The sequence below is a fragment of the Plectropomus leopardus genome, chromosome 8, assembly GCF_008729295.1.
Source record: "Plectropomus leopardus isolate mb chromosome 8, YSFRI_Pleo_2.0, whole genome shotgun sequence".
In the NCBI taxonomy this organism is placed as follows: Eukaryota; Metazoa; Chordata; class Actinopteri; order Perciformes; family Serranidae; genus Plectropomus; species Plectropomus leopardus.
Window position 1 is genome coordinate 22,026,981 of NC_056470.1, and position 23,162 is coordinate 22,050,142.

The 23,162-nt window shown below is 39.2% G+C and overlaps 1 protein-coding gene across 1 annotated transcript; it reads left to right on the forward strand.

Annotated features, from left to right (window-relative positions):
* The first annotated feature begins 191 nt into the window (after positions 1–191).
* uckl1b (uridine-cytidine kinase 1-like 1b) lies at positions 192–22,805 on the forward strand. Its single transcript, XM_042490980.1, is given in 17 exon segments — positions 192–206; positions 208–245; positions 247–327; positions 6,599–6,792; positions 8,172–8,278; positions 10,249–10,419; positions 10,775–10,846; positions 12,524–12,713; positions 12,938–12,999; positions 17,268–17,287; positions 18,684–18,782; positions 18,906–18,999; positions 19,503–19,565; positions 19,703–19,825; positions 20,530–20,637; positions 20,725–20,881; positions 21,154–22,805. Coding segments are annotated over 17 exon segments (1,674 nt in total). The 3' UTR covers positions 21,234–22,805.
* Positions 22,806–23,162: the final 357 nt, after the last annotated feature.

Sequence of the window (23,162 nt, forward strand, 5' to 3'; positions counted from 1 at the left end):
AACCTCACCCATGGTTGGCAGCCGTTGGCCGTTTCCAGTTTTGGGGAAAGGCCCTGTGTGATTACACAGTACATGCTGCTGGCTGGAGATCGAGAAAACAGAACAGACGCATTCTGGGGCTTGGAGTCCATACGGCGCGACAATGTTGTCGTTACCCTGCGATGGCGAACGACCATACGCCTACAAGCCCCATGATGCCTCAGCGCTAACTATGATCAACGCTGCACTCAACACCTGATTGTCAACAGTAGCAATGTCCTCCGTTAGCAGGGACGATAGGCTTTCAATGATGGAGAACGAAGAGAAAACTTCGTCTTTGTCGAACAGGTAAAACAGTTAAAATTCGGGGTGTTTTTCGGAAACCATAGACATAATGAAATTATTGTTTGGCCAGCTTTTCTTAAACAAAATTCACTGACAGCTGGTTAGCATCTTTACGGAAATACGACTTGTCACACTGTGTGCCTCCATGGTCACAGTTATTATAACGTTAGCTTATATAAAAGTATCATGTCGCTGTAATGGCAGACAGGAAGTTACAGCGTAATTGTTAGTTTATTTCAGATGTCATATTAACCCAGAGTACCCGAAGACCGTCCCTTTGTCCCAGTCTTTCGCTTGGTTATATCAGTTTTCATATTTTACACGAGGTGTCCTCCTGACATAACTTCATTGTTACCCTCTTAAATCAGGAAAACAAAGGGATACTTAAAAACACTCACCTTAAATATGTTAACGTGTAACAGTTGTAGCCGGAGAGAAATTAATAACCTCAATGAAACATTCAGTGAAAGCTTTATTTGGGCAGAGGGCACAAGCATGGCATGGTCTTTTCTGCTGGCACGGCAGCATGAGTAAAGTGCTCACTACCGACAAACTAACGCCCTCCTCTTATGGGAAATACAAGGCCACAGAAAAAAATAACATTTGATTTTGGTGACTAACACTCTCACTAACACTAACTGAATAGCAATGATGTCATACTGTGATAATGACCCAGTTAGTCAGCTCTCTGGAACCACCTCCAGTAAAACCAGCCTTCAGTCTGGTACCCTATTGAGCCACAAGAGGGTGTTGCTGCATTGGTCTGTTCACTGAGTTTCTTCATGTTTTGGCAGGCTCACTAAACCGGTCTCAATCACAGGCATCAAAGTTATATTCGCATTTCAGAGGAAAATGTGGTACCCTATTATTTTTTTCTTTCCTGTTCTTCTGATTAATTTATGAACTGTTTAACATTGATTGCTAGATCCATGTGTGTTATTGTTTTAGCTGCTCATTCAGGAGGACAGCCTTTCAGGTGTTGCAGGGATTAGGGCACCATGACTGACTTGAATTGTATTAGTTTGCATTGTTAAATACCCTTCACCTTTGTTGCCACTCACACCTCCTGATTAGCCCACTCCACAACCCATTGTTTTAGTCTAGCCTTTGATTTAAAAGTATAAAAACCTTGTTCTGAAAGTCAGTCTTCAGAGTTGTCTCCACAACCCATTAAATAAAACTCAACTGAACCAGCCACAGAATTGGATCTGAATGAATTGTTCAACTTCAGCATCATTTAACATTGCAAAAACTTGTTGATATTTACAGTGGGGCTGTGAGTAAACACACAAGTTTAAAAGCATATTTTAATGGTGTGAATTTGGCTGAAATTTGTGAGCACAACTTGCAGAAGAGGGAGGAGCAGCTCTCTTCTGTACTCTTTGTGTCCTCATGTGAACCAAACTATAGTATACTACTATAGTTCGAACACCAGTCATACAGCCAGCGAAAATCTACCGCATAACACAAAAAGGAGATCTGGGTGCTGACAAGAGGCACTCTAAAACAGTAGCTTACACACCAAGTTGTGCTGTGCAGCCAGTTTACATTTGTACAGGGTTAGCATACAGCACTTCTTTCTTTGTTTCTTCTTTGGTATCAGATTGGTACATGGTATAGGCCAGTATGCAAGTTCAGGTGTCTGGATCAACACTGGGAAGAAAAAAGCAGTATTGGAACATCTCTGCCTTTAAGTGGGTGACTATGATGTAATCCAGCACTCAAAAACACCACAAACTACATCCTTAAATAATTACCAGGTGAATCAGCACCTCCATTATGCAGTCATAACAGAAGTTAAACCATAAGAGCTTTGCATAGATTTTATTTAGCTGCACGGTTATGGTAAGTGTTTCAAATATTTTGAACCCTTTGTGTGTATTTATGTGTGTGTGTATCCCTTTGTGTGTGTTTTTGTGTGTGTGTATATATATTATATATATATATATATATATATATATATACTTACATAACTCTGTCCTAGTTTGTTATATAGATGAGAATAAGCATTTGGAATTTGGATAATTTTAAAATATCTTGTTCCTTTATAGCCGCTGTTAAATGTTCAGCATTATATGCTGCTTTTAATAAATAGTCAAACATTCATCATACTGTACAGTACTTACAATATCAGTCATTTTCACTTTAGCTTGGGCCTCTGACCCTTCTGAGTGTCTCTATAGCCATGGAGTGACAGCTGAATGTTTGGCATAGCAACCAGTTCAGGCTTCTTGTTTCGATGGTGCTTTCTTGCTTTGCAGCTGTCTTCTGACTGCAGTTTAAAGCAACAGCGACAGTCCCAAAACTACAGTGAAGATTCAAGAAAAACACTGAATTCCCGCGTGTCTCTCCCTTGTGGTTTTAACGAGGAAGTAAACCAAATTGAGGACTTGTCAAGTTCATATTCCAAATATTTGAAAACGCTTTAAATGTTGGTTTAAATCTACTCTAGTAGTGTCTGTGGTTCTTGGGCAGTGGCCTGCTCAGTTCTTGGGTTTGTTTTTTGCTGCACTGGGAAACATTAGTCTGTCTCCTCTGATTGCTGAGAATAATGATTTGTTTGTCTGTGCTTGTGGCCCGGGAGGAGTGCGAGTGCGTGCATGTGTGTGTTTATGTGTTGTATGTGTGTGTTCCCTGTCAGCTGTAGCGGTAGTGTTGGGTTTCATCATGCTGTTTATTCCCCACCCTTCACTGGAAGTGAAGTTAGGGAGGGGACATCGCTGTGTGTATGTGTGTGTGTGTGTGTGTGTGTGTGTGTGTGTGTGTGTGTATATATATGTGTGTGTTTGCTGTCGTGCTGATGTCTCCAGACTCTGGTGTAAGGCTCATAGAGACATGGCAAGTCCCTTCAGGGGTAAAAACACATTGCCTCCTCTTTTTTTCCTCTTCTCTCTCTCTCCTGTCTCCAGTTTCCTCTCTCTTCACCTCCCCAAAACAGCCTGAAGCGAAGGGGAGGAGTTATTTTTCTCCAGTTTTTCTTTTTTACCCAGTTTGTTTATCAGTGTCTCTGTCGCTCTCTTCTGGTTCCTCTGTCACCTCCAGCCACTGACTGTCAAAAACAGATGACCCAAGCTTGGCATGTGTGTGTGTGTGTGTGTGTTACGTGTGTGCGTATGCCAGGAGTGGGAAGGTCTGGCTCTAACCTGATGCTATTAATACCACCTAATGAACATAATCTGTAGGGTAGGTTATCCTCTTACATTTGTTGGCTGGACGACTGAGGGGAGGAGTGGTGAGCGAGTGAAAGAGGAGGGAAAAGCTGTGCTGTAGTTTCACACTTAGTGTGCTCCCTCTACCAAGCTGCAGTGCCTTCTCTCTCTCTCCTCGACTGCTCCACTGAATGGAAGAAACAGAAAGCTAAACAGATGTTTAAAGTTTCGTTTCCCGTCTAATCTGATTCCTATGTATATTGCCAACCCTCTACCCCTCTCTCTGGATCTACTGTACCAGAGGACAGTGCTGTTAGTGCTTTATGATAGTATGTGTATATACTGAGTATACCTGTTGGAAGTAATACAAGTTTAAAACAAACTTGTGCAATTGCACAGTGGGAGCTTCACTTATATTTTTCTTCAGTTATGAACTCCCTACCATCTTTCTCAGGAGCTAGAATATCTGGCTGTTGGACTCTAAGATCTGATGGCAGGTAAGTGCATTTTATGTATTTATGTACTTTTCTTTTCCTCTTAATTATGGGATCCTCAGGTGTACAATTGGGTGTTTTTGCTGACACCCCCCTCCTGTGAGAGGTTTAAGTCTCTTGAGCTTCTCTCTTCAAGAAGTGGATAGACAAGATCGACAACTTGCTCTCTTTGAAAAAGAGCTCAGGTTTTTGTTGACATGCTTTAAGAAAGTTTGCATCTGTCACATAGTAGCATAAATTTAGCGTGAGTGACTGTAGTAGTTGCTTTTGTGCTGTAACTCCAAGTTTTGGTGGGATGTTGTGATGGTATACGCTCATATAAGTTTTATGCAGTTTTGTTACAGAAATGTATGATTCAACACAAAATGAACTCAGATGTTTTAGTCCTGCTCAAGAGGTTCAGGGTTTGGTTTTGTTAATTAATGCCTTTGTGCATTTGTGCTGCCTTTAGTTGGTTTTGTAAAGAGTCGTGGGTGTTTTTTTAAGGTTGGGCAAAAGAAATCATGTGTCATGTGAGAATTGACCACTGCTGAAAGTTGGGGCTTAGATGGTTACCATGTCTGCTCTTATCACAACCTGGTCTCTTGTACCTTACACTGAGACCTCTTAGCAACCATTCTTTTCACAAAGTCATCAGAGATGAGTTTTCGCAATGTTTTATGAGCACTGTGACTGTAGCCACTGCATGAGGGTATGATTCAGCACATCCAACTAGGCTAATCTTTTATGGCACCCTGGTCTGGCTTTAACTGATAACCCAGGTGGAGTGCCTCCTGGCCGAATGTTCTCTTAGTCATTCCCCACTTTCTGGCTCCTTCCATGCTCAGATGACCCTGTTGTGACACGAAAAATCTTTGCTCTCTCTTGTTTGCTGCACATCTGACCTCCTGACCCTCCACCTGGGGAGGCGTGTGCTCTATATAGAGATGTAAAAGCAGAGAATTGACTGACAAACGGAGAAATACAGAGGTACATCTAGGCCTGCTCTTTTACACCTGCTATGGCATCTGGCTTTTTACAATCCTCACTGGGGGAAGTGTGGATGTCTCGAATAATGCAGTAAGTGTTGCTAGCAACTTTTACCTTGTTAGACTTATTTCACTTGGAAACTAGTGTTTGTAAAATGACTAAGGCAGCAGTTGTGTTGATAATGCTTCATGGTGATATTTCTTGTGCTATCTAGTATTTTATGACATCAGAGAATTTAAAGTGATTTGCTTAATCCTTTGAAACCTTGATCAAAATGTTGTGCTGCATTCAGACACCTTTCACATCCTATTTAAACCTCAGTGAAATGCTTTAATTCTTTGAAAAAACACAGGGAAAAAAGGCAAAGACCAACCAGGTAAGAAATGTCCAAAAGATTGTGAGAAATTAGTAAAAGGTGACTAGAAAGTTACCTGAAAACCTAGCTGCTCATTGCCTTTTCTTGCCTTTTCCCAATGTTTTTGAAAGAAATCAAACCAATTTGCTCAGGTTTCAAAGGGTTAATCGATAGATTGATTGACAAATAATGCTCCACAAATTCATCAGCCTTCGTCAGAATAAAACTTGCAGGAGAGGTAAGGCAGGTTTTCCAGGGGAAGTTGAGTTCTAGACAGATTACTCAGCAATGAGTTAGACCACTTCTTTGTTTAGTTTGTCTCTGCTCAGAATCTCAATCAGTCACAACCATTAACTGAATGTTAATGCTCATTCTTATTCATTTTCCTCGTTATGTCGAAAAAGTAAACTCTTGTTCTCTGAGTGCAGCAATAGCAAGCCATATACTCTTACAAAAGACTGTAGATGCAATTTTGGCGTTGCAATACAAGACATTAGATATTACATACATTTCTCTAGTGGAAATTTGGTCATCGGTAGTATTGTGTTGCACAGAGGAAGTTTTTGAGCAACATGTTCAGTTTGAATAGTCCATGCAAATTCCCCCTGTACCTGGCTCACATAAGCATCTCGTATCTGTTTTGAATGAACATTTGCCATTTATTTATGAGGACCTTTTTATCTTATCATTATAGACAACACCCTCACTGCAAAGCATGTACACATGATTCAGCTGAGCGCACAACAGTTTGGAAGACTGTAGACATGTCGACATGAGTCAACATTTTCCTACTGAGTTGACATATAGTGTACTTTGGTATCTGCAGCAGTTATACTGTGCAAGATTGGACAAAGCTCAACGTTTGAAGATGCAAAAAATTAAACATTAAACCAAAACATAAGGCAACACAGCACTAGCACTGTCTTGTTTATCGTCAGTTAACTGGGTCACCCACTATTTGAAGTCCATCTGCATTGCTATGCCTCTAAACTGTCTGTCTGTTAGTGTATTTGTGGTCACTGCAGAGACACAGGAAAGATCTTTTCTTAACCAAAGATGATCCTGTAGATTACATTTGTGTTGTGAAGGCTATCCTGTTGTGGCCATGACTGCCTGTTTAACACCAGCTTTCACCATTCACCATAAAAGCCATTTTATTACATAGCACTATATAGCATAAATATAAGATGTAATTGATATAATTATGGTGAATTAGCTTAGCTCCAGTTCTATAAAATCTTTACCAACAAAATGCAAAAAAAAAAAAAAAAAATGGCATGCTTTGTTGTGTGTTTGTTGCTTTACAGTGGAAGTGGCGAGGGATCGCTGGACCGGCTTCTCCCCTCGGTAAGCACAGGCCTTTCACCCAGGAAAAGGACTACCAGCCAATGTAAGTCTGAGCCTCCGCTCCTACGCACCTCCAAACGAACCATCTACACCGCTGGCCGTCCACCCTGGTACAATGAACATGGAACACAGTCCAAAGAAGCCTTCGTCATTGGTAGGACACACCACATCATAACAACACTGATGTCTTCTTCCCTTTTATATCTTTGTTTCATTTAGAGTACATTCTCCCATAAATTGTTATGCAATTTTTACATCAGAGTACATTAAAACGAGGGTTGTTCTGATCAGGTTTTTCTTCGCCTTGATCCAAGTATTATGTATTTGCCGATACTGGGTCTCAATCAGATACTTGTATTTACCTGGATAATACAACTGCACAGTGCACACTTCAAGTACTTTAACGTTATTAAAATCAATCCAGTGTGTATGTTTGACAGTTTAATAGCACTGCAATGCAAAACAAGAAAAAAATGTCTGCATCCCAAAAGTTCCTTAAGGGTTTTTTTCATTTTATCTTTACAAAATAACAAAGTAAATAAACTTAAAGTATTTCTATATTGCTCTTATAACCGTATCACTTCGGGAAGCATTTTTAATAAAAAATAACAAGTAAACAAACACCACTTGGTGTAGCATATGTTCTTTCAACAAAATAACAAACAAACTAAAATATGTCTTCAGAAATTGCTCTGAAATCAACTTAGTGTTGCATTGTAATTAAAGTACAGAGTACTATGAATGAGTAATACAATCACAGTTCCATGTCAAAGTATTCTCATATCTTAACTTCAACATTACCAGTCACAACAAGTAAAAATCGGCCACTATTCTCCTTATGATAGCATTATAGTAGTGGTGTAGCAGCTTAAGATGAACATGGAAAAAAATATTTCTACTTATAGGAGTGGCAGCATTAAAATAGAACCTGAATATCTGCCGCAAATCATGCTCTCCCTTTACAGCACCTGTGTGATGGTGGACGTAAACAAAGGGGTGCATGTTTAAAATAACTGATAATCATCAAACGTTTTTTGGGCCTGATTTTTAAGCTTTTAGGTCTTTTGGACACAGAAATGTTTCTGTGTTGGAAACAAAATTTATACCCTGTAAAAGCAGAAAATAAGTGTCTTTTGCAGAAATAAGCAATCACCATGTTTACCTCTAATGTGTATTGGCAAGCTCATTCAGTGTCATTATTGACATTTTGAGTGAGTTAAAGGTGGCTCTGATTTGATGTTGAGATGAATTCTACAAAGGGCTGTGTTTTGTGCAAGAGAGTAGGAATTACCTCAAAACTGTTGTTGGGGATATTTGCCTTAAAGAATGCCCTGGTATCTGTTTCTGCCTGCCTTTTTTACATGGCAGTATGCCACTAGCCTAAAGCAGCATCAGCATGCACATAATAGTGTGGCCTGTCAAGCCAGCGCAAGCACAGTGCGTTCCCTCCAAGAAAAGGAATTTTAAAATTACATTATTTCAGTTGATCGTGTTTGCAAACATTAACATATCTATGTCATTATTCTGTCACAGGATTGTGTGGCGGCAGCGCTTCAGGAAAGACAACAGTAGCCAGGAAAATCATCGAAGCTCTGGATGTTCCATGGGTTGTCCTGCTCTCAATGGACTCTTTTTACAAGGTGTGCATGTGCGAGTGCAGTATGTGTGGTATGTATTGATTGTGTGTGTGTGTGTGGTTGTGTGTGTGTGGTTGTGTGTGTGTGTGTGTGTGTGTGTGTGTGTGTGTGTGTGTGTGTGTGGTGTGCAGCTGTGTGTGTGTGTGTGTGTGTCCATGTGTCCATTTGCATGCAGTCAGGCACCTGTTTATGAGTGCTGTTGTAATAGGAGGTTGAAATACTGGATGCCTTTTACTTAAAGGAGCAGTGACTTATAGTGGTAAGGACACAGATTGCAACCATCTGAAACTTCTCCCAGTTAGAATTCCTTTAGTGCTCATTTTTCAGGAAGTTCTTACCACAAGCAGAATTATCAGTGCGGTTATCGCAGCGGCCTCTTCCTCTCCATAACAACCAGCCCAGGTTATTAAAGCCGGCAAATACACTTAGGATCCAGACGTTTAGGGGTTGAATTATACGCAGAAGTCTCTTCCTCTCCAAAACAGCAGACCCAGTGATTAAAACATTTTAATACATTGAATAAAGCAGTTTCCTGTTTTAAAAAATCTGTTTTTCCAACACTGCTCATCGAGGAAGGGCTGCAAACTACAGCGGATGTCGCAGAAATGCAAATTGCCTTATCTAAAGTCAGTGTTCGGTTTGTCTGTTTTGGGCTACTGTAGAAATATGGTGGTGCAACATGGCAGACTCTGTAGATGATGTCTTGCTCTCTATGTAGACAAAGAAAACATGCTTATTATATTATATTATATTTCTGATGATGTATCCCCCTAAATCTTACACACTTGACCTGAAGAATTAAGCTCACCTGAATGTTTTTATGTTTGTTTATGTCTTCTCATTAATCCAAATGCTTTCGGATTTAAGAGATTAATATCTAGACGTCAGATAAGTCCAAAATTTCTCCGTCTCTGTTTTGTATGGCTGCTAAACCCCCTAGTGGCCTAAAGGAAAGGAAGGAGTGAGACTGAGTGCTGGAGGCAGAGAGAAAGAGAGAATAGGATTGCCTTTGGATCCCAGAGGGGAAATGAAGATAAGAGGAAAGAAAGGAGACAGAAAGGATAAAATATTAGAAGGTGGATGAGTCAAAAGTGAAGCACAGTGGTGAGCAAATTGGGAAGAGGAAAAGAGTGGTGAAGGGCAATCAAGCAAGAGCCATCATTCTTGCCCCTCTATACCTCCACCCACTCTCCCGTTATGTAATCCTGTCACAGTCTGACAGCAGCGGTTCAGGCTGTGCAGAGTAGGAGGGATTTACTAGTGGCCAGTGGTACCATAGCCCTCAGCAAGGGCAAGTCTGCACACACACACACACACACACTGCAATTCACTCTCGGCATCCAAAACATTTTGTCTTGAATATATGTCTTCTCACATATTTATCCCCTCTTCTTCTGTTGTGGCTTCATCATGTTTGCTCGCAGCCCCCAGAGAGCCTGTAACACCAGTTTATCATATTAAGTGTGTAATCAGTTCACTTGAAGAGAGGGTGTTGCTGTTCTCAAACTGCCAAATACCAGGTCTGGGGTTTTAATGCTCTGCCACCCTAAGGGCGCTCACACGAACACGAACACGCACACGCACACGCACATGCACACACGCGCACACACACACACACACACACACACACACACACCACCTGGTACAGACGTCACAGTGGCGCATGATGTTCTCCTAAATTTAGGTCCCCTAACTTCAACTGCTCTTGAACAGTATTCTGTGTCTAAATGTTTTTGCACAAGCTTATGTAAATGATGTGGGAAACCATTATTTGAGCATGTGTTCTTGTTTTTTTAGAATCAATTTGTGTAAAATTGTTTTTGTTTTTTTCTTGAATTGCAAAGAAAAGTGTGTATGTCTTAGCAACAGCCAGAAACTGAGAGACAGAGGAATTATTTTGCTCAAGAAGCCTGTTTCATCATTGATGTGTCAAGTTTTGCTGTGAAGTAATTCCAGCATTGTTGCATTCCCAGGTCCTGTCCCCAGAGGAGCAGACTCTGGCTGCCAGTAACGACTATAACTTTGACCACCCTGATGCCTTTGACTTCGATTTGCTGACCCACACCCTGCGAAAACTCAAACAGGGCAAGAGTGTGAAAATTCCTGTGTATGACTTTACGACCCATGGGAGACAGAAGGAGTGGGTAAGGATGAATACACAAATGCTGCAATGCACTTTGTGAGTCAGTGAGTAAGCATGCCAGAGTTACTGCATATAATCTTAGTTTCTCGATTACCTAAGAGGGTTTTAATCTCCCTCGCCAGAGGTTCAGAGTCACATTGCAAATCTGCTACTCCAGATGGTCACTGACAAGCCATTATTTTGATGCCTTCTTTTCGTACTTTCATGTCTATTAACTACAGTTTGGCCATCTCTCACCAGGGGCACCTGCCAAATTATGATCAATCATGATGAGTTTTGCAATATACTGTCTATTTTTCCATGTACTGTGTATGTTCATTGTATTCTAATCATACATGCATGTGTGTCCACCACAGAAAACCGTATATGGTGCCAGTGTTATCATTTTTGAGGGAATCATGGCCTTTGCAGATAAAAAGCTTTTGCAGGTAAGGCAAGGTTATTGTCGTCTAACTTCTTCAAGCTGGTTGCTGGAACATATTTTGTTAGATTTAATTTTTATCTGTGCATGTGGTCTAACATATTTTTTTGGACATAATAAGGGAAGGAACTTTTTGCTAATTTTCTTGCTTACACAAAGTAGTGTTGTCTATGTAAAAACAAGCTCATCAATTAAATTTGCAAACCATGATTAAAATGTAAACAAAACACTGATATCACAGATATATATATTTTCCATATATGTTTATGCCTCTCATATATATATATACACACACACACACACACACACACACACACACACACACATATATATACACACATATGTATATATTATATGTCGTCTTTCATGATAAAGCAATTTGAGTTTACATGTAATGAAATGTACTAAATAAATAAAATTGCCATTGCCATATATCTGTATCTAGGGGTGCTCAATTAATCAAAATATTTTTAAATACAATATGGCCGAGTACAATATCCAAATCGCAGGAGGTACAATTTTTTGATTAAGTTAAAATGTGTCAGACATACCATAATAAAAGAAGCGTTTCGGTGCTACAAAGATGCCCAGCCTACAAATCATATTCCACATGTAAGAGAACATGTTTGTTAAGTAGAAACCCCAGCAAAATTCATATCAGTTATTTTGTATTTTTTTAAATTAAAAAAAGTGCAAAAAATACTAGTCCTACTAAAATCGCAATGCACGTCAGTGAAAATATTCATTAGAATAATAATACTTTTTCATATTGTGCAGCCTTATCTATATATATATGTGTCTGCATATATGTGTCGGCTGATAGTGAAAAGAAATTGCTGCTCAAAAATGCCAAATATATGTTTGAAGGGATGTACTTTGTCCCCCAGAGAGCACTGACAAGTTTATTTTTTAGCTGGAAAATGCCATTTATTTAACAGATTCATCCTTACCCATTACTTCCCGATTGACTGACAGGTTTTTAATACACATACTAATTTAACAATGTTAATCTTTTCAGGTGCTTCAAGGGTTTATTGATATCAGAGGTGATTTTAAGCATTGGAGAAAAACAGTATTTTTAATAATTATGAGCTGAAAAAAACTGATCTTTCATCTACAGGTCCATCTGTTAAATGACATACTGTACTTATGAATGTGAATATAGCTGCAGTTTATATAATTAAAAACATGTTAGTCCCTTAATCTTACTTACAGGACAGAAGTAGGTTAAACACATACCTGTTGTAATGGGGTGGTGGCTGTCAAAAATAAACAGAATAAATTACAAAGATTAATTAAGAGTCACCGCACACTTGCAGCTCCAATGTAATAATTTATTTAAAAGAAAACAGTGTTTCAGCAGCTAAATTGCCCTTGTCTGGGTTAATTATTGCATTCATCCATATCAAACTCATTCCAAGAGACATTTTGTTCTGAGCATTTCACACTGGTTGTCACAAAAAAGACAGGACACTTAAACTATCAAAACAAACTGATAATAATTAACGTATCATTGCACAGCTGTTAGAAAAGGTACACAAAAGGAGTTTGACCTTAAATGTCATGAAGAAGCTAAAAATAGAATTAAGGAGGTATATTTAGCATGTAATATTTTACATGTCATCTTTGTGTGATACAAAGCTTTATGTTCAGCTAAACTTTCCGTTTCATGTTTTCATGACAGTTGTTGGACATGAAGATTTTTGTGGACACAGACTCTGACATCCGTCTGGTGCGTCGGTTGAGGAGGGACATTACAGAGCGAGGCAGAGACATCGAGGGTGTCATCAAACAGTACAACAAATTCGTAAAGCCAGCGTTTGAGCAGTACATCGAACCCACCATGCGCTTGGCTGATATTGTGGTGCCACGAGGTGTGACATAGTACTCCATCCATGCATATTTATGTGAATATATAGACCAGTTTGATATGACAGCACTGCTACTATTAATGAATAAACTCACTGAACAGAGCAAGTACATAATGTTTGGAATTCAGTCAAATTGTCTCGCATTTTACTGCTGTTAAATGAGATAGTCACTGTTTTCTTATAATTCCTACAAAGTTAGCATGCCGCTTTGTTTCCTGTCCAATTAGGTGGTGGAAATATGGTGGCCATCGACTTGATCGTGCAGCACGTTCACAGTCAGCTGGAGGAGGTAAGAAATGTTACACTCACAGACCTGTGTACTATGAACAGAAACTGATTAACAAGACAATGTGTAGTGCCAGGTTATAGAAGTATACTGCCTAGATCAGGATTCCTGCAGATCCTTAAGAAATTCTTAAAGTCATTAAATAAATTCAGTTAAATATAACACCTTAATTGGCTTCTAAATGCCTTAAATTAATCTTTCAGAAGTCTTAAAAATGCTTGGGCATGAGAAGTAAGATTTTTATGGATTTTTTTTTCTCACAATGCCTTGCAAAAGCTCAAAATAATGAATAACTTGTTTTAAAAAAAACAAATGTCTCTTGCATGAACATAAGCAAAAAATGTTTTATTTTTCAGTATTTTGTTTTAAATATAAAATAAAATTATCCGGATCTTAAATACAGATCATGCCTTTTTTTTTGTTCAATGTTGGCAACTAAAAAATTAGTCTTAAATTTCATTCCATGTGGCATTTAAAAAGTATTAAGTCTTAAATCCCACTTGTCCTAGGCCAGGCATGTCAAACTGGTCCACAGGGGGGCCGGTGTGGCTGCAGGTTTTTGTGCCAACCAACCAAGAGCACACAGTTTGACCAATCAACTGTCTGAAGACGGAGATCAGTTGATTAAATGAGTCAAGTCTGGTGTGCTGCTACTTGGTTGGAAACAAAACCTGCAGCCACACCGGCCCCCCTGTGGACCGGTTTGACATGCCTGTCCTAGGCAGTAGAAACCCTGACGACGATCTGCACCCAGAGAGGGTGTAGTTGCTGTCAGTAATCACCAGCTCCATCACTCCCTCTAGTGGATGAAAAATTCCGTGAACAGATTTTTGGGGAGGATGTGCATGATTGTTTTGGGCTTGTTAAGTGTTCTTGAACAGAAAATTTGGATAGAAATAAATATTATTTTATTTTAATAATTCATTTTAATGATTTTAAGTTCTGTGTGAGCAGATATTTGTTTCAAGAAAAAAGCATTGCAATTTAGACCAGAATACATGTAATTTCAGCTTTTTTTTTTCTTTTTTACTTATTAGATGCAAAATAACAAATAAGGGAAATACCACCTACATTAAGAATTCCAGTATGTTATTTCCATGGCATAGGAAAGTTCATACAATATTTGTGAACATGAGCTACTCTCTCTCAAAGCTGCTAGCCATATAAGTAGCTTAAACTTCTGATATCAACGAGTATATAGTCTGAATTGGAGCGTTATTTTGTGGGTCTACAGAGTGTTTGCTTTCTCTTTTATACCCAAATGAGCTTTATTGTATTGTACTGTTCTAAGTTCTGAAACAGAAAATGTACCCATATACTCAAAATATTCGCTTGGCTGCTCTCAAGTTGAAAACACACTGGCACCTTAGTATTGTGGTGTTCAAGTGATGTATTTCAAGTGCTGCCCTTACAACAAGGAAGCGTCGTGCTGCAGCGCATCAACAGAAGACCACACACAGATAATACTATTTTTATCAAAAGATCTCTACTTCTTCCATCTTTGAATTAGCTTAATACCATATGTTGACACCCACTAATTAAACCAGATTTCTCACCTGGAGAGCTGTGGCTCGTCAGGGTATATGCTTTTTGTTATTGTCTTTATAACGATGGCATGTAGGTCATAAAGCTGAAGTATTTCTCAACCTAAGCAGCTAGCCTCTTTTAAGCCATTCTTCAACACACACAAGTGACAGCAACAGAGTTCTCTTTATACATTCATGGTGAGGAGTACAGCTGCCACAGGAGCAGAGGAGAGCTGCTAAGGGAGCCTGTGTGTACAAGCAGGGAGCAAGTAGAGAAAATACAAAGAGTTTCAGAGCAGCAAGGCGTGAATAGGACAGTGACTTGAAGTGTTGTGTGGCGGTTTGTCCATGAGCACCGGCGCGCATCTAGCCACCGCTGGTGTGGTGTTTTACTTAGAAAATAATAGGCACAGCTGATTCGAAGCGCGCCGTTTGGCACCGGTGTGATTTGGCTTTCAGTGTCATCTATAACATCTTTCTCAATTCAGTGCCAGTGGAGCAATTCCAGACTTTGCACTATAGAGCATCAAAAATGAGAAGTTTTAGTACTATAGGTTTTGGATTTGGGTGAGAGTTGTCCATGTCTACGAATATTTTCGGACTGTATTAGATCATAGAAAGGACATGTATACATTTTTCAAATGGGCGAAGTTTCCCTCTAAGTTTTGACACTTTCTGTCTGTCCTGTAATAAGGCACACGATACATTCTTGATAGTCGTCATCCAATAAGATTCTGAATCTGAAGTTAGAGTAGAGTAAGACGAACACAAAGAAAGATTTTTTAACTTTCGTAATTTATTACATGTAAAATCTGGTCTTTCTAGAATTTCTGTCACACAGATCCAACTGAATAAATGTGAATTAAGCCCTTTTAATATGCATTCAGGATGGAGTTACGTGAACCTGCTGTAATGAGGGACTTGCAAAAATCAACAGGGAAATTATTCAGATTAATTAAGAGTCTCCAGACATTTGAAGCTCTAGTGTGATCACTTATTTTGATAGAAAGCATTGTTTTAAAGGTATTAATTCCTGGTTGATATTCACTCATATCACACCATTTCTTTAAAACAATTCTTTAGATTTATAAGTGTAAGTTTTAAATCAAATTGACAATGTCACATAATATCTATTACTGTGGGATAATTAAGTCCTGATACATTAAGAAGTGTCATTAATTGCACTGCCCTTATAGAAATCCTATTTTGGGGAGTTTTTCCTTGGGTGATGTGAGGGTCTAAGGGCAGAGGGATGTCGTACACTGTAAAGCCCTCTGAGGCAAACCATGTTTTGTGATAATGGGCTATATAAATAAAACTGACTTGACTTGACTATTTTCATAGTTTATTCTGCTTCATCTCCACAATAAGCTGAACCAGAGTGCCTTGTTTTGAATTTTGGATTTGTTGTGCAACATGCACTAATTGTCACCAAAGGCACATTTTTTGCTCGTGGGGAGCACTTTGTGTTACAGTGCAGTTTGCTTTTGTTTCCTCCCCACCATACACACACATTAACACACGCGCCACTGATGGACTGCTTTCTCACCCTCTCTCCCCCCACATCCCCCCACCCCAAATCCCTCCATGGCTCACAGCGCGAGCTCAGCGTCAGGTAGAGTGGCCTTTATCCTGTATATCATTCTCTCCTCACCATCTGTCCAATTCCCCGACTGCTCCAGCTTCTTACTGGGAGAGAGAAGAAAAGAGGCCAGCAAAACCAACCTCTACCTTCCACTGATCTGCTGGCTGCCGTGGCACATCACCAGGCGGCACTGTTGTATCTGTAGAGCAAATATGGCTAATTAGTGATCAGTCATAATTGTATGAGACTGTGCCAAAATGTTGTGAAGACACCAACATGGGAAAGATTTAAAAACTGCATGAAAGCTGCTGTCAAAAACATTTAGTCAAACTAAGATCAAAAGTTTGGATGTGGTGTGGTGCAGCCAGCATTTAATGTAAAGATGTTGGTTTTCCTTCTCTCTACCTTTTTAGAGAAATGACAACTTACACTCTTCCTGCCTTCTGTGTCTAAAAATACACCAATGAGTCAAGTCACTGACCCCTCCTTTCAGCGGCAGAGAGAGAGTGACTTTAGCAGAAAGTGAGAGAGAGGAAGCTCTTGCTACAGCTATTGTTGACTATCACATACCTCAGCCACAGAGAAAGTTTCCAATACCCTACTACAAAGCGCTGAGTTTTTCCATTGAATGTCGGCCACAGTAACTGAGACAGAGAGAGAGAGGAAGTGAGCTTGGTGCCTGTCTTTAGACACAGGATGTGCTGGGGCCTGTGAGCTGAAATACCTACCTCTACTGTTCTACACGGTGAAAGAGTGACAGCCGCACGATAGCTTGTGCACCTCCCACGCATACACACAATGGATGCACATGTATCGGTATCAAAAATCTGATCCAGAAAACTCTTTTACCCTAGTCTCTGCAAAGACTTTCGAAAGCAAGACCTGTTACGTCATTTTTTCCTCTAATCATGACACTATTGATAACTAGGAAATATTGTTCAATGTAAAATGGCAGACTACTTTGGTGGTAAGCACACTTCGGAGACATTTGACATTTACGAATCTCCGCTGTCACACTTTTCACCGTGTGTGATAATCCCTTCATCTCTTCATCCACCTGATGTTGTGTCTCATTTTTTTCCCCTCCTCTTATCTGTTTGTCTTTCTGTGTCCCCTCTGTTGTGATTGTTGTGTTTCGTCGAAAAAAACTCTCCCTATAGAGGAAACTTCGCTGGGATATGTGAGCAGATTTGCTATGATTTTTCTTTTCTTTGCATCTGGCTAATGTTTAGCTCAGTGACGTCGTGGATACTGTAGTGTCAACATGACTGCGTCACTGAGGATTTGTTAAGAGTGTGTCTGTTCCTTTAGAGCTCAGGGTAGACCTAGGCCACCTAGATATTCAAACCTAATGTTTAAACATGGAGTCCAAGAGAATGATTACAAGTAGCAGAGACCTATCATGGAAAATATCCATCATGTAGTGCTGGGCAATTTATCAATATTATATTGATATTGTGATACGAGTCTAGATATCTTCTTATATTTTGGATATCTTAATATAGTTTTTTTGGATATCATAATATTCAGTTTATACCCTGCTACTAGTACAGATATGGTTACAGCCAATACGGTTGGTTGAATAGATACAAATATTAGTTTATTAATTTATCCCTAATATCCACTGGGGCTGCAATGGTATGAGATTTTCATGGTATGATAACCATCTGAGAAATTATTACGGTTTTACAATATCATAGTCTTACACACTTATAATTATTATCAGTCAAAGATCCTTTTAAAAAAATAAAAACAGAAGGGTTAGTTTTGGTTGAACAAATGCTTTATCACTATAATTGAGACTTTTTTAGACCCATTTTTTAATGGAAGTATGTCTCCCTTTTAAAAATAACACAAATAAAGGTGAGATTTTCCATTTAGTTGCCTTTCTTTTCAATTCCGTAGAAAAGCAAATGTATGAAAATTGTCGACTTTCATATCACAGTATACCTTAAAACCGGTATATTGCTGCAACCCTAATATTCACATTATTGATTATTATTTATCAGAAATCTCACTTTGTAAATACTTTGTGAAAAAAAACAATAGTCAACCCTACAAATCATGACAATGTTGATAATGTATTTTGTAAAAAATATGATATTTGATATTGCCCCGCCCTACCATTATGCATGTATTTATATTTCAGTCAAATTTAAAATCTCTCTATATAATGTTAATTTTTATCTGATCAGTTGTAACATATTTTCCGTCATCATGGTCTCTGCGCTGCTGTAATTTTCCACTGAAATAACTCAACACTGGCACTGCGTGCTTTGCTGTTTTTTCCCAAGCAATCCTATTACAGCAGTTGCACACTACCATTTTCAACTTTGCTCTAACTACTACTGAAAAATTATGAAACATATATCTTTTGCATGTACTTACACGTGTGTGTTTGTTTCTCAGTGTGCAGACAGTGTGTGCACGCTTGTGTGTAAACCTGCACATACTGTTCACATGCATACACAGAAGTGTTAATTGCACTTGAATTCATGTGTCTGTCCATCTTCCCCTCTTTCCGTTCCTCTCACCCCGCACCACCCCCACTCTACTATATGTTGCCGTGGTTACAGGGCAGCCCTGGCTTCTGCACACCAGGCCCAACCCCTCCCCCAGACCCTCAGTGTTCTGGAGAGCACACCCCAGGTCAGGGGCATGCACACCATCATCAGGTACGAGCTAAACGACCCAGATTAACAACTACAGTTGTTTCCACGAAGAAAGAAAGGGTGCAGTGAACAGCGGCTGGCATCATTATACATCCTGTGTCTTCTTTTCCTAATCACCACATTTAGAAACAAGGAAACCAGCCGCGATGAGTTCATCTTCTACTCCAAGAGGTTGATGCGACTGTTGATTGAGCGAGCACTCTCCTTCCTCCCCTCGCAGGTGCCAAACACTGAGATGCACTGTTAATTAATTCATAGCACTGCATGAAGGTTCTGTAATCCTTTGTATTAAGTAGGACATTGACTCTGAACCATTGGATACCGAGGTGTAGGTGGAGATACATGTAGGAGAAAGAAAGCATGAAATAATCAATGGATAGACAGAAGCTGACAGTATCAGAGTCAGATACAGAGCAATATGTGGCCTGAAATGGGAAAAGTTTATAAAAAGATAAAGATGAATGACAAAAGAATAAGTGCTTGTATTTGTTGAAGAAGAGAATCAGACAGACATTCACATGGCGAGCTGCAGCGTGAGCACGGAAACTTATCGAGTCATCACAATGGAAAGTTTCCATACCTTAACCATAAGATACAGGTTTGCATTACACAAACTACTACGTGACTGAAATCTGAAAAATGAAATTATTGACTTCTATAATACACTGTAGCACTATGATCAGCAGTGTACTCACACTGTTATGATTTTTCATATTATCTCAGGTCCACGTAGTCCAGACACCCCAGGGAGAGGATTATGAAGGCAGGACTTTCCACGGGAAGAGGGTGAGTGAACTCCATTTACTTCCTGCCGTCTTTATTTTATATTTTGTTTAAAGACCATTCAGAGGAGTTTTGTCTCCACCTAAACCGATGCAATTAACCTCTGTTTAATTTTTTTTCTTCTTTTGTTTTTTCTTTAGATCACAGGCGTGTCCATCCTGCGAGCTGGGGAGACCATGGAGCCGGCTTTGAGGGCCGTCTGCAAAGACGTACGCATAGGCAAGATCCTCATCCAGACCAACCAGGACACAGGAGAACCAGAGGTACAGATTTCAGATTGTGGCTTATGGTTTATAGAAATTGTGTAGAACAGATTTCCCTTTGCCCTGAAATACATTTTGATAGATAGATAGATAGATAGATAGATAGATAGATAGATAGATAGATAGATAGATAGATAGATAGATAGATAGATAGATTGATTGATGTCTGTTTCATAAAAAAACATTTTATTTTAACTTTATTTTTCTTTTCAGTTTTTTCTCATTACTGTTGGCATTGTTTATTTAGGTGAGAAATCTTTTTAAGCCTATTGCTGTACTTTTGTGGTGTTTAGATAGATAGATAGATAGATTTTTTTTAAACTTTGTATATTGGTCAAAATCAAAAAATTATTTCGTCATTTTTTCTTTTAAATTTTACTGAATAGCAGGGCAACTTCTAGCTCACCTGGTAGAGTGTGCGCCCCATTTAGGCTGAAGACCTCGGTTCGATTCCAGTCCATGGCCCTTTGCTGCATGTCATCTCCCTCTCACTCCCACCTTTCCTGTCTGACTATCTGTCCTATCAGTAAAGCACAAAAATGCCATCTTAAACTTCAACTGAATAGAAATCCAAAACTTGTAGTCTGTATAGAGTTCCTGCACTGCCCTGCCCCTCCCCTCCTCTTACATTTTCAGGTTGCTAATCATGGCACTCGTCATGTCAGGTTGGTGTTAACCCACATCCTGTCTCTAAACATTTTCAGCTTCATTACCTGCGTCTTCCCAAAGACATCAGTGAAGATCATGTTATTCTTATGGACTGTACTGTTTCCACCGGAGCTGCTGCCATGATGGCTGTTCGAGTCCTACTGGTGAGTGATTGTTAACAAATCCACGTCACCTGCGTTGAATCACATTTTTTATGTAGCCTGGATTCATGCATGTGCTTTCACTATCAGGACCATGACGTTCAGGAGGACAAGATCCTGCTGGTGTCTCTGCTGATGGCTGAAATGGGAGTCCATTCAGTGGCCTATGCGTTCCCACAGGTTAAAATTATCACCACAGCCGTTGACAAGAAGGTCAACGATCTTTTCCACATCATACCTGGCATAGGTGAGTAATGGAGGGGTAGGATTGCATTCACTTCCTCCCACTCCTTTCTTACATGTTGTTTTCTTACATATATTGTTATTTTCATTTTCTAATTTTGTTTTGCATGTTCAAAATAAAGATGTAATCTAATGTTGAAAAGAATTTTTAAAAAAAATAATAACAATAAATCTACCTTCTACCTACTATATTTACCTTTTTTCCCACATGACGTGCTTGATCTACACATGTCGACCTTTTTCAGATTTAACTGACAATGTTCGTTGTCCTTGTAGGAAACTTTGGAGATCGATACTTTGGAACAGATGCACCTCCTGACTGGAGCGATGAAGAGATGGATGAACCCAGTTACTAATGAAATTATTGGCAGTGCCCTAAGTTATTGGGTGAATCAGGGCTCTGCCTCCTCGAAGGACAATATGAGGACAAACACTCTGTTGGGCCTTAACGTGGGTCCTTCAAGGGCCAAAGGTACCCTGCGAGATCAGCTAAAAAAGGAACAAAGAACAAAGCGACAACTTTGCAAATGTACATTCATCTTATGGAATTTTGAAGTATATTATTTTATCTTGTGTAAATGCTGTTGTGGAAAGTGTTATGAAGGTTAAAATAATTTTATATGTACAGTATGTTCTTAAATCTAAATATTTTTATTTTAGTGTTTAAAGTCTGAAATTTGCAGGCATATTGATTTGAAAAGATATCTGTCGCCTTAAGCCGTGTACTGTGGACGACACAACTGAATGTGAAATTTGCACATGCCATAAAACAATCGAACAAAAAAATTTTTTTTACCACATACCTTTCTCACAACTTTCACAAAAGTAAAATCGGAATATGAACTCATGTTGCTCAACCTCCATCGCCACAAGCACTCTCTGAAGGACCATTCAATTGGAAAATGTGTGGGCGTATCTGTCTTTTTTTTTTTTTTAGCTCTCTGGTTCACCTTTTTTCCTTTCTCTGGATGCTGACCTAACCAGTTGAAACGGGTGTTGAAAACCGTTTTTCATTATACAGCTAAAAGTATGCACTTGTGGCGTATATTTATGCAGCATGTCCTTCATTTACATATTTAGTTCTATGGATAGACCTGACCAGTCAGCAGGCAAGTCATACATCTTTTTGCTGCTATGAAAATGGGTCATCTGCATTTAACAAACACAGATTAAATGTTTATTTCAGTCTCACACATTCACACTCCTGATTTATGCCTTTGTTTCTCATGCAATAGATGACATTCTTAAAAATAAAGGGCTCTTGAGTCGGGCATACACATGAATTGAGATCATGTCAGAAAGTGCGGCGTTCACAAAGCCCTGCTAGTGCCTGATCTGTGTACTTGGTATTGAAATGAATGAGATGTGTCTGGTAAAGTTGGTGCCTTTTTCACTTTGCCTTGTTCTTTTTAGAGAAAAGTTAACAGTTTGCCAGACGTTGGGTCGCACTCCACAATATTCATCCATATGTTCATTTGATGCAGTCGGAAATCAAAAGCAGAGACGTGCTGCATAATAAGCTCATTTTGATATCATTATGTAGCTTCATTAATAGGACACAATTAATTGTCATCAAAGATTTTGATGGAACATTTGTAAGGTTTTATTTATTTTAACTGCATGTTACATTTCAGAATGATAGAAATGTACAACATGAAGGGGAAAAACATGAAATGAGACATGTTGAAAATGCAACTTGTATTAGCTACAAGTACTGTTACTATCCATTGTATTACTTTCCATTTAGTCCCCTGCTACTGTGCTGTATTCGCTTACTGCTGAATACAACTGTTAGTGAGTCACTCTGTACTGAAAATGCATCGATTTTGTTTGCAGCCTCAGCGTTTGACTGCGTGCTGTTTTGTGCTTACCACTGCTGCTGCATGTTTTTTATATATGTTTAATAAAAGTGCAGTACTGCTTTCAAATGGCCTGCAGTGTGCTATTTTATTTATGTCAAATTGAATGATGTTATCCAGCTCAAACTGAGGTCAAATGCACATAACGTAAACTTAATCACCATGACCAGCAATTTTTATTTTTCCGTTATCAAACATTTCACGGCAGAAAGACATTACCTGCACTTTGAATGTGGTACAGGAAGGATGTTGTGGTTGTCCTCTTCTCATGGAAAGGAACTGATATCTTCCATCACTTTCCATAATAATTATCGCTCTGACAGCTGTCAAGACGCCAGCCATGGTAAAGTATGATTGACACACATTTGATGAGGCTGATGGACAATTACAAACCAGCAGCCTATTAGGCAGATATTGACCCACAAG